Below are 12,789 nucleotides of genomic sequence, written 5' to 3' on the forward strand. Positions count from 1 at the left end.
AGCTGGTGTTCCTGACACGCATCATAAGATCTCACCATCTGGTCAGTGTCCTTGCTGATGCCGGGCCAGAACACTGACTCACAAGCGAGTTGTCTCGTCCTCCCTGCTCGCATGTGTCCAAGTATGTAAAACTGGAGTGTCGCTGGGATGAGTACTTGGCTTCCTTTGAATAGTACTCCATTAGACATACTGATTTCGTCTCTGTATGGCCAATACATTCTTAGATCTGTACGGATCTCCTGAAAGTCTCAGGCCAACCCTCTAAAACAATTTGCCATAGAGCTCAGTGTCTGAAGTCTTGAGAAGTCTCCCTCTGAAGTTCCTCTCTCTTGTTTTGATCGAAGCACATGAGATCTACATTGTAGACATCCTCCAAGCTTGCACAGACTTCATCCACCTGGAAGTCAAATGGCAGTTCTCGCATCTTCCCAGGGTTGGGCAGTCTACTTAGAGCATCAGATAGGGTCATGTGATTACAGGAATGTATCTGACATCACAGTTATAGCCCTGAATCTTGATGAATAACCTCTGGAGTCGAGGTGGTGCAATCGCGAGTGATTTTCTCCAGATCATCTTCAGTGGGTTATGATCTGTCTTGACCGTGAACTCTTTTTGGAATAATTATGTGTGGAACCTGGTGATCCCAAAGACAAAAGCACAAGTTTCTCATTTGATATTGGAGTAATTTGCTTGTGCTGGTGACAGACTTTTTGAACTAAATGTCTTGCTGTCTTGAAGAAGACATGCACCTCAACCTTTCTGCAATGCATCCACTTCTAATATTGTTGCTTTCCTAGGGTCATAGTATTGAAGACATGACTCAACTGATGGTACATGTTTCAACACACTGAATGCATGTTGGTGATCGTCCTGCCATAGGAATGGCGTGTCTTTCTTCAGCAATTCTCTTAGTGGAGAAGCCTTCACCGAGAAGCTCACATACAGCAAGGAAATTGAATAAACCTAGACACCTTTGTAGGGCGTCCATATCCTGCGGCTTCAACATTAGCTGGATGTCTTCAATCTTCCCAGGATACCTGAACTTGAGTAAATGGCACCGAATAAATTTATATGATCAGCTTTAATGGAGCACTTTTTGCCATTAAAAACCAAACCTTCGCATCTGGCGGTCTCCAATAATAAGTGTAGGTTTCTGTCATGCTCTTCTTCCATACATCCTACTACAGCAATGTCATCCCCAATACACACAAAGCCCCCATGACTCGTTCCGTTATCCGGTCCATATGCTGCTGAAATATATCCTGGCTGACCAACAGCCCAAATGGCAAATGGAGGAAACAGCACCTGCCAAAGGGAGTTCTGAACATTGTTAGCTTTTGCAACCCTCTTGACTAGTGTAAGGGCCAATATCCATTTTTTGTGTCTAATTTGGAAAAGTGTTTCACTCCAGCAAACGTTGGGTTTAACTCTTCTAGCATTGGTATCTTATAAGGATATCTCTTTAAGACATTGTTTAGCCTCCTTGAGTTTAAACATAGTCGAACTGAACCGTCCTTCTTAATTACAGTAGTAATGGAAATGCACCAGCCCGTGTGATGCTGCACTCATCGAATGATGCCTTGTTTTTCCATTCCATCCAGTTTCATCTTTAACTTTCCTCGAATCTCCATTGACAGCTTTGCATCTTCTTTAAGGTGTAGGACTGCATCCGTGTGGAAATTCCCTACTGTGTCAAACTGGTCCTGGTACAACCACATCTGGAGTACTGTGTAAAGTTTTGGGCTCCTTATTTGAAAAAGGATATAATTGCATTAGAAGCAGTTCAGAGAAGGTTCACGCGACTCATTCCTGGGATGAAGGACTTACCTTACGAAGGAAGGTTGAACAGGTTAGGCCTTTCCCATTGGAATGTAGAAGAATGAGAGGTGATCTTATTGAAACATATAAGATTCTGAGGATACTTTATAGGGTGGAAGATGTTTCCTCTTTTAGGGGAGACTAGAATTAGGGGACACAGTTTAAAAATAAGAGGTCTCCCTTTTAAGTTGGAGATGAGGAGAATTTTTTTTCTCTCAGAGGTTCGTTAGACTATGGAATTCTCTTCCGCAGAAAACAGTGCAGGCTGGGTCATTGAATTTATTCAAGGCTGAGTTAGATCAATTTTTGATAGACAAGGGAGTCAAGGGTTATGGGGGCCAGACAGGAAAGTGGAGTTGAGACCACAATCAGATCAGCCATGATCTTATCGAATGGCAGGGCAGGCTCGAGGGGCCAACTAGCCTACTCCTGTTCCTATGTTCCTTCTTATGTTCCAAACTCTGGAGGTCTCGTACCGATCCAATGACTGTGCACCTGTTTTGACTATCGTGGTCTTCTGACTGGATCAGCTCATGGATGGCGACCGTGTTAAATTTGTTGTACGCCAGAAACCTTGCTACTGCTGCTCCTGACGCATCCACTATCCATAATATCTGAGGAGATGATGTTGACTCTTTGTACCTGCACTTCAGGTCTAGGGAACATAGGCACTTTATTGTTGAGCCATTGTTATGCCATAAGCTTCACGCTTGTGGATGGGACCACAGACTTTTATGCCTCATGGTACATGTCCTTGAGAATGCAGAAAGGTAGAATGTTGGCACTTGCACCTGTGTCAATCTTCACACTCAGTCGATACTGTCCAGCATTATTGGGGCAGACGATCTGGAGTATTGCAAAAGCTTATGTTTTGTTAACGGAATGGACCTGTTCCACTCAGGTGATTGTGTGAAATAGCTGTTCGTCTGTAGTGTCTTCACCTCGATCCACTTCATCCATTTTGGTCAGATGTTCCCCATTTCATGGATGGGTCTATGTTTTTGGCAATGCCTAGAAGTGTCTCTGCCCCCCACCCACTTCGTCTCTGGATAGCGTAATTCTGAAGTTTGAGCACTGCCCACTCTGGCTTCTCCCGGCATTCTTACAGCTGGACCTTCTGCAAAGTTTGGTCCAGTGCCCTCTGAGCGGAAAAACCTTGTACGTGTCCGCATAAGCTTGGCATCTACGTGGTTGGTGAGAGAGCCCACAGTTATCGTGCATCTTATTCTTCCTGGGTGCCTTGGATATTGTACCAACAGACATTTCGGACCCTAATGCTTGCAAACAATGTCTCCCTGTGATAATTGCCTCATATCTGCATCTGTCCTGTAGCATACTCGCCATGCCGTGTCCCTTTGGCTTTTCCAGGAGGTCTTTCTGGAACACCTCAATAGGAGTAGAGACAATTACCAACTCCATAATTTATTCTGAGAGTTCAGTATCAGAAAAGTCACATTCTTTTGCTTTCTCTCTGCATCAGTTAACAAAGTTGTCCAAGCTCTTGTTGGCTTTCTGTCTATACCGCATGAGTTCCAGTTGGTGTACTCTGAAATTAAATTTACAAAGTGATTATTGACAACGCAGCCGGCAGCTGACATCATCAGACTGCACCAATCTGCGCACATGCGCGATATAGCTCCTACTCTCTGCGCATGCGCTGTGTTCTGCATTGCTAGGACTGGTTGGTGCATGCGCAGATGATACCATCGTGTAACACGGGCAGAGACCAGCGGTGGGGGAAGCGGGGGTGGGGGAAGCGGGGAGAGCGCAGCCAAAGACTTCCTCCTCCCCCCTGCCCGCCTGCTCCACTCCCCCCCCCGCCCGCTCACCCCCGCTTCCACTTGCTTACCCCCTCCCGCAGCTTGCTCACCCCCCCCCTGCTTGCTCACCAACCCCGCTCGCTTACTCACACCGCTCCTTCTCACTCACCCCTGCTCCTGCTTGCTCACCCACCTCCTGCTGCTCGCTCACCCCCCTACTCGCTCATTCTCCCCCCCGCTCACTCACCTCCCACCCCCGCTCACTCACCCCTGCTCCCGCTTGCTCACCCTTGCTCCCGCCGCTCACCCTCCTCCCGGCGCTCACTCACCCCCCCGCTCGCTCATCCCCCCACTTGTTCACACCCCCCCAGCTCGCTCACTCCACCAAACCCCCATTCACTCACTCCCTCCCCTCCCCCCCCCCCCCCACTCACTCACTCACTCCCACCCCGGCCCGCTCACTCTCTCCCTCCGGCCATTGTGTGCTACCATGTGTTTAGGTTGCCTTTGTGTGATTATTTGAGCAGCGCCATATTTAGTCCTGGCAGCTACCTGAATATCGCAGACTGTGACGTTTTAGTGGCCCAGGCTGCATTTGTGCACATGCCATTGCAGCGCCATCTAGTGGTTGCGTTGTCAGCAAACGTAGCCTTAAAGCTAATCCTAAAATAACTTTCTAATGTTGACCAGAGCTTTGATGGATCTTTCTGGTGAGCATCAGATAAACCAGAGGTATTGATTCTGCGCAGACCTTTGTTTCCTATGATGATCCTAATTTTTATCGCCTGCTTTTCTGCATCCACAACCGCATGGTCCAGGAAGCATAGTTCAATCCTCTGCTTAAACAGTTTGAACATACCTGGGACATCAAGTGCTTTCCAATCCATCTCTGGAAATCTGACCTTGCTTTAAAAGTTACAGCAAGCTGCAATGTCTGCAGAGCTGTGCCAGAGTCACACCCTGAGCTGTGTTGCTGCAACAAGGCTTGTGAGCTTGTAGGCAGGAGGGTCCCTGGTGTTGGGGTCAGATCGTATCATGTGAGTGTGGCGATGGCAGAAGGTATCTGCACCAAAACATAACTCTGCACTGATCTCTGCAGCTGAAACCACCGATAATTTTTCTTGCCAGCTTGGGCAAAACCGGGAGTGTGCCCAAATCGCCTTCAATCTCTGCTCACACCATTGCTCTCCCAATGTGAAAGCTTCAGGTAGCACTTCTTACTTAAATCGTCATTTTCTGCTGATCAATGCTATCAACTCACTACCGCTGCCACCATATTGTATTATATCTTTCTAGACAAACAAAGCTGAAAGGCAGGCATAAAGGTTGAACACAGAGCTTTAATGGAGACTTGTTGCTTCAGCTTACACTTGATAACTGACTGTGTGAGAGAACTAGATCACGTGGTATTGCATCACTTAGCATATTAGCATAAACACATATTTAAATGATTATATTTAACATACTGACAAATACACTATCACAACAGTTTCCCCCTCCACTGACTTGCCTTTGAAGAGAATTATGTGCCAATTTCACCTGCAAAATGATAGAATGAATGAAGGTAAAGTTAGCAGTTAGGAGTATGTTCCAAGTGGCATAGGAAAGGTTGGGTATAAGGCTAGTAAAGTGGAGGTAGGAAAATAATTACTATGTGAGTACCTGGTTAACCATAATACAAGTGGCCAAATTAAAAGCACGCTAAAAATGAGTGCACGTGAAGTATTAGTTGTGGAAATTGCTTTAAGTGTGCTGGTGCCAAGCATGGTCAAGGAAGAAAAGCAAAGAGGGCGCTTTATGCTACTGTGACAGCCCTGGTGAGGTCATTGAACTTTTCATATCACTATATTGCAATCCTTAGGGTAAGGACCTAGATTCATAGTTAACGCTTGACTGAAGCCAGAGGCCTGAGGAGTGCTAGGAATTGCTCCCACGCCTGGGGCGGCACAGTGGTGCAGTGGTTAGCACCGCAGCCTCACAGCTCCAGCGACCCGGGTTCAATTTTGGGTACTGCCTGTGTGGAGTTTGCAAGTTCTCCCTGTGTCTGCGTGGGTTTCCTCCAGGTGCTCCGGTTTCCTCCCACAGCCAAAAGACTTGCAGGTTGATAGGTAAATTGGCCATTATAAATTGCCCCTAGTATAGGTAGGTGGTAAGGGAATATAGGGACAGGTGAGGATGTGGTAGGAATGTGGGATTAGTGTAGGATTAGTATAAATGTGTGGTTAATGGTCAGCACAGACCTGGTGGGCCGAAGGGCCTGTTTCAGTGCTGTATCTCTAAATCAATTAAATCTAAATCAAATCTGTATAATCATGGTGAGCTGTCTGTGCAGGACAGACCTTCTCAGGCAACTTGCCTGATGGAAGAAACCAATTTAGGACCTTAGCAGCCCTCAGGTAAGTCCCAGGAGGTGGGCTTGGTGCAGGCTAAAGGGAGGGGGGCAATCGCAATGGCTGTGGGGTTCTTGACTCCACAGGAAGGGATTTTTCAAAAATTACATTTAGTTCACAGCCATGGGTCCATTACCACTCCCTTTGGCTTTGCATCTTCAACCCTTTTGTCATTTAATCTCTCCTGCCTTCCACCCTATCACAGACCTTCCCTTTGTTCTTTTTTCCCCTCCCCCCCTTCACTTGCTTAAAACTTAGTATATTTCTAACTGTTCCCAATTCTGATGAAAGGTGATCGACTTGAAACATTAACTCTTTTTCTCTCTCCACAGATACTGCCAGACCTGCTGAGTATTTCCAGCCCTTTCTGTTTTAATCTAAGGGGAAAAGCTTGTATTTTCCCAGTGTTATAGAGTGCTGCAAGTCCTTCTTTGGAAAGCACGGAGCAAGGAGGAAAATGTGATGTCGAGTTGAGACAGTGCCACACAGGCAGAAAAACATCAAACCCAAGCTGCTCTCTTAGATCTCTTAAAATATTGTAACAGAACAGCTTTGGCCTGATCACCCACTCTTGTGATTAAGTAATTGTACATGATGCACAGGAGGAGGAGTGGGATCAAAGGAGGAAATAAAAATAATTGAAAAGGGAAAGACAAAGATAAATATTTTTTGTTCTTTGTTGAGGTGTGAATTTGGAATTATGAGCAGCTCTAATCATCTTTTTTAAACTGGCTGACTGCCATCAAGTTCACTGAACTCTGTTCTTATGCAGTCATTGGCTAGGAACATATTTCACAGACTAAGGAATCCACCAATGCAGATATTAAAAATAAAAGACTTTTTAACATTCTGGCTTTTAAGGGAAAGGCCATATATTCCCAGAGGATTTTGTAGTTCTGTGCTTGAGAACTAGCTGACACTGCATTAGAAACCCCCAGCTGCAGCCACAGCTTAAAAGCCCTTTTGACGGCATGATATAGAATGGTATACAATTGTAATTAACTCAAGAAGGGGAGGTAATAGAATTGCTCGAATCATAATGGAGGCTGTGGTCTTCGTCGAGCTGTTTTCGTAAACGCACTTATTCAAGACTTTGGCATCAAAGGATGAAAAAAGAACGAAGACATCTACATGTTTGTGAGACATGAAGACACTGACACTGGATTGCTGTCCATGGTGCTACAAATAGTGCAGGAACAAAACTTTAATTTTCATTTAAGTTTAGCACCTAAAGAAAGTGATATCGGAAAGACAGCTTGCCACCATGGCAGACCTCTGACAATATGGGTACAAGTGGTAGACCAACCTGTTTTGACAAGATTAGAATATTCCCCATCTCTTTTCACCTCTCTTCCATGTTTCTACAACAGACCAGTCTATATGAAGGATAATTCCTCATTGCAACATACGTAGGGGAGAAAGAATTAATGGGTGATATTGAGCATTGATGGCCTTGTCAGATTTAAGTGGCTGCTCATTTTACAGATATGCCACGTGGTCAAATTCACCTTTACCATCACATGAGAATAATCTATATCAGTGAAAGGTTCACTTTGACTATTTTCCTAGCTATAGGGGAGAACACAAGGTGTGCCACACAGTGGAATTAAGGTAGTTATTTTAATTCTGTGTAACCTCATGCACTAATTAAAGAGGACTGTTGTGGGGAAGAGAGGGAGCATGAGATGCTGCCTAGACAGCAGGCTCTAATGAGGATCGAGACCCCTGGGAGCTGATATTGAAAGCAGAGTGTGCTTGCTTTGCTGCTTTCTCTGCCACTACAGACACTGATTCCCTTCCCCTCATCGATGGGCCTAGCCAAACACTGTCCAGAGTGCTGGCATGTTGATCGTACGGTCAGTAAATACCTGCAGACTGCACACAGACCGAAACAGGACTGCTATTTTTACAAGAAGGTAGGCTCCCTTTGGTGGCTGCTGATTTACCATTCAGAATCCTTGATTAATCCGCGGTTAGTTTCAGGGACTGAAGCAGCTGAGGATTGTAAGCCTGCCAGTACTTATTGGGGAGGGGGCGGGGGCGGTGTGGGTAGGTGGGGGAGGAGAAATGATGCCACAAGACAGAATGCACAGAACCTGCTGAATCTAAAAGGGAGAACGGAGAGGATGAGAAAGCATCTCTCTGCTCCAGGAGGAAACCATTAGAAGATGCTGCCCTTTATTTATTATTCTCATCTCTTTTTGCCTGGGTGAAATACCATGTGCAAATGAAGCTTGCTGGTGAACTGGAGGTGATTGCATTAGGGCTGTGTCGTTTCCTTCGGTGTTTTAAAGTGGGTGAAAAGGATCCAGCTGTCTTTTCACTATACTGACAAGCAGGGTGTAATTTACAGCCGGGGCTCCCCCTTTGGTTTCTCTCTATGGATGTGGATAAGAGGAAGGCAGCACCTGTTTTCAATCTGAGCTAAATCCAACCAACAAAGAATCAAAGGACAATTTTTGCATGATTAACAATTTAGAAGGGAAAAATAATCCACTTGTCATTTTCCTGCTTTTTTTTGCGCACTACGGGCATCAGCAGGACTTAAAGCTTCATGCAATGTGCTGCAAGGAAAGATTGATTTGAAAAGTGTTGCTGAACAGTGACCACGTTTATGGTACTGGAAAAGAATATCCTTCAAACTGCACTGAGGTGATCGACAGGAAAGGAGAAAGGATTTCTTTAAAAGTTAATTTGTTTAACGCCAGCATAGCAGACAGTGGTCTCATAGCTGCCTTCTTTCCACATCTCATCACATGTGGGTATGTTTGCTGATTCTTTTTCCACATTGTGTGCTTGAGTAATCTGCTCTTGTGTTTGTTAGATTTCAATTAACCGTTCGAGGGCTGTAACGGCATTTCAGCACCAAAGTAAAAATTAGCATAGATCAAGGTCATTATTTCATATCTGGTTCCAGAAATAACATAAATGTTTTTTAAATAGATTCCCTGTTAGCTGTTTACCTTTCCTTTTATTTCATTATTAAAAATCAAATTTTGAGGTAATATACATGAAAGGAAGAGTGTGTGCTATTAAATCAAAAAAGGCCCTTCAATGCTCAGAAGGTTAAGTGGAATCAATTCTCCCTGCTAACCAGTGACCAGCTACATAGCTTTTATGAGAGTGCAAATCTAAAAAAGGACTATTTTTTAAATTAAAGCTATCATCACGTATTGCCTTCAAAAGTCACTTCTTTATTATTAAGACAATAATTTTTATTAATAATTCATTTTAGCTGGCAAACCAAACAGTGCATTTCTACATAGTTTTTTAAATCATTTATGCTGATATCATGGCGGTGTCAACCAGTTTTCAACAAGCACCATAACTTCCTACTGGAATCATTCTTTACACATTCATCCAGAAGCTCAGTCCATCCATTAAATGGGATTGCAGTCTGTGATGCTCTCAGTGTTGTACAACCTACATGCAGTTCTGACACTTTCTGTAGAATCCATTTTGTTTGCAGTGTGCAATTTATTTCACAGCCATTACAGGATGTCACTTGAAATATGCCTTTTTTTGGAGTTTGCTTTGCTCTTGATTTCACGAGTAAGTGCAATCGGGGTCAATTCTCCCTTGAGCACTCTGTAGAAACTGCATGCACATGTACCCGTAGCAGCCGCGCTAAATGTGCAAGAATGAAATTAGCTTGGTGCAAATGTTCTTATTTTTGATTGTTAGTCCCCTCCACGCCCATCAGGAGGAATAATTGTGGTTCAGGGAGTCACAATGTTTTCACATCACATCCAAATTGTTATTTTGCCCAACCCGGTGTATCCAACTGGAGCAATGGGCAATGTGGGATGATCAGACTAACTTCGAGCTGCTCTTCACTGCTTTCACTGGCCCTTTTTGATTAATACAAAAATTGAGCAGTTTCCAATCCCTGCTTAAATAAGATTCTGAATATTAGATTCTGATATTTTTTGCAGAGTTGGAAACTGGGAGTAAAAGTACTTTTACTGGAAGCTTCCTTTGGTTATATTTCCTGTGCACGAGCAATGAAAAAGACTCAAAGCTCGGGGCAAGTGCCCATCACAGCTATTTAAACCAGTTGACCCTTTGTGTAACACCCTGTACAAGGGCTTTACACTTAAGCACCAGACAGAGAAAATAAACCCTTAAGTCTAATTGCAAAATATTTGACCATACTGGTAATAGCTGTGATTAGTTACTTGAACGGGCTTGGTGTTTTAATAAAGTTACTCTTTCTACATCACAGGAGTGCTACTCCACTTTTCGTCTGCTTTTTGAAGGAAGATGACTTCTAAGCAGGAAGATGCTGCCTTGACCAATTTTCTCCAGTTCATTGAAGACAAGGGACTGAGGGCTTATGATGCTTTGGTGATTCAAAATGCCTCAGACATTGCTCGTGAAAATGATCGCATGCGGAATGAAACAAATTTGGCGTACCTCAAAGAAAAAAGTGAAAGACGACTGAGGCAAGAGGAAGCAATAAAACGGTAAATATTAAAATAGATTTTGCATCTGATGACCGATTGGAAGAAAGGATATTCCAATATCAAAGATATTTATGAAATGGTAGTGAATGTCCTGTAGAGATGCCCACAGTAAATCATAGGGCTAGAATTTACCATAGGCAGACGGGACTTCACCACCGACGTAAAAGTTATTGGCGAACCCGCTTCCGCCTAGCCCAGGGGTCCAACCGCCTTTTACGGGTTCCCAGGCTTTAATTGTCCTGAGGCGGGACTTCCACCTGCCTGAGGGAGTGGGTGCATCTTGGGTCCCGGGAGTGGGTTGGGAGGCGGGGGCGGCCTTCAACTGGGCACCCTGTGCCGGACTGCCATGGCACCCCCCCTGGCGTGTGGAAAGGATGGCAGTTATCGCTGGGCAGCTTTTCATGTCCTCAGCACGCCCGCTTGCCATGGGTAAAGTACCCATGGAGGCTGGCGAGGGCCCTTAAGTGGCCATTAAGTGGCCACTTAAAGGCCTTGATTGGCCTTGGGCAGGCGGGCATTCCACCCGCGCCCCCCCCCCAACCCCGCCCGACCGCCGTAAAGTTGGCCGGAAGTGGGAGCAGGGCGGAAAGGCCTCCCAGAACCTCCTGTTCAATTTTATGCCACACCTCCCCCCCCACCCCCACGACGCCACCATCCGACCCACTGGGGCGGTGTGAAATTCAGCCCATAGGCTCAGAAATTACGGCAGATAAGGAGGCCGTTCGGGCCATCATGTTTGTGAAGGGTGGAAAACAGCTATCCAGCCTAATCCCACTTTCCAGCTTTCAGTCTTTAGCCTGGTAGGCTAGGGCACTTCAAGTTCATATCCAATGTGATGGTTGTTTCTGCCTGCAGCACCCTTTCAGGCAGTGAGTTCCAGCCCCCACCACCCTCTAGGTGAAAAGAATTCTCCTCAGCTCTCCTTTAATCCTTCTACCAATAACTTTAAATCTATGCCCCGTAGTTATTGGCCTCTCTGCTCAGGGGAATAAGTTCTTCCTATCCAGTCTGTCTAGGTCCCTCATAATTAAATCTCTCCTTATCCCCCACTGTTCCAAGGAAACAATCCAATCCTTCCTCATAGCTAAAATTTTCCATTCCTAGCAATATCCTCGTAATCCCTTCTGTTCTCTCTCTAGTACAATCACATTTTTTCTGTAATGTGGTGACCGGAACTGCATGCAGTATTCCAGCTGTGGCCTAACTCGTGTTTTATGCAGTTCCAGCATAGCCTCCCTGCTGTTATATTCTATGCCTCTGCTGATAGGAACATAGGAGCAGGAGTAGGCCATTCAGTCCATCGAGCCTGCCCCGCCATTCAATACGATCATCCACTTCAATGCCTTTTTTCCACACTATCCTCATATCCCCTTATGTAATCGGTATTTAGAAATCTGTCAGTCTCTGCTTTAAACATAACTCAATGACTGAGCTTCCACAGCCATCTGGGGTATAGAATTCCAAAGATTCACAACCCTCTCAGTAAAGACATTTCTCCTCATCTCTGTCCTAAGTGGCTTCCCCCTTATTTTGAAATTGTGTCCCCGGGTTATAGACTCCCCAACCTAATAAAGGTAAGTATCCTGTATGCCTTTTAGCCACCTTATCTGCCTATCCTTTCAGGGATCTGTGGTCATCCACTCCACTCTGCTCCTGTACACTTTTCAGTTTCCTACCATTTATTGTGTATTCCCTTGTTTTGCACTCCCTAAATGTATTATCTCACACTTCTCCAGGTTGAATTCCATTTGCCATTTTCCACCCACCTGACCAGTCTATTGATATCTTCCTGCAGTCTACAGCTTTCTTCCTCACTATCAACCACATGACCAATTTTTGTATCATCTACAAACTTCTTAATCATGCCCCCTACATTTAAGTTTACAACATTGATATATACCACAAAAGGCAAGGGACCAAGTATTGAGTCCTGCAGAATCCCACTGGGCACAGCCTTCCACTCACAAAAAACACCCATCGACCATTACCCTTTGCTTCCTGCCACTGAGCTAATTTTGGATCCAACTTGCTACTTTCCCTTGGATCCCAAGGGCTTTTACTTTTCTGACCAGTCTGCCATGTGGGACCTTCTCAAAAGCCTTGCTAAAATCCATGCAGTCTATATCAAATGTGCAACCCTCATTGGCCTTCTTTGTTACTTCCTCAAATAATGCAATCAAGTTCCCTTAACAAATGCATGCTGACTGTCCTTGATTAATCTGTGCCTTTCTAAATCATGATTAAAAGTGTCCCTCAGAGTTTTTCCAATAATTTTACTACCACCGAGGCCTGTAGTTACTGCATCCATCCCTTCCTCCCTTTTTAAACAATACAATATTATTAGTCCTCTAGCAC

At 44.8% G+C, this 12,789-nt stretch overlaps 1 protein-coding gene across 1 annotated transcript in view; it reads left to right on the forward strand.

Annotated features, from left to right (window-relative positions):
- The first annotated feature begins 5,803 nt into the window (after nt 1-5,803).
- nyap2a (neuronal tyrosine-phosphorylated phosphoinositide-3-kinase adaptor 2a) overlaps nt 5,804-12,789 on the forward strand; it is a 165,951-nt gene continuing 158,965 nt past the window's right edge. Inside the window, 2 exon segments of the mRNA XM_068041516.1 lie at nt 5,804-5,821; nt 10,232-10,434. Coding sequence (XP_067897617.1) covers nt 5,804-5,821; nt 10,232-10,434 — 221 coding nt within the window.

The sequence above is a fragment of the Heterodontus francisci genome, chromosome 11 (assembly GCF_036365525.1).
Source record: "Heterodontus francisci isolate sHetFra1 chromosome 11, sHetFra1.hap1, whole genome shotgun sequence".
Classification (NCBI taxonomy): domain Eukaryota; kingdom Metazoa; phylum Chordata; class Chondrichthyes; order Heterodontiformes; family Heterodontidae; genus Heterodontus; species Heterodontus francisci.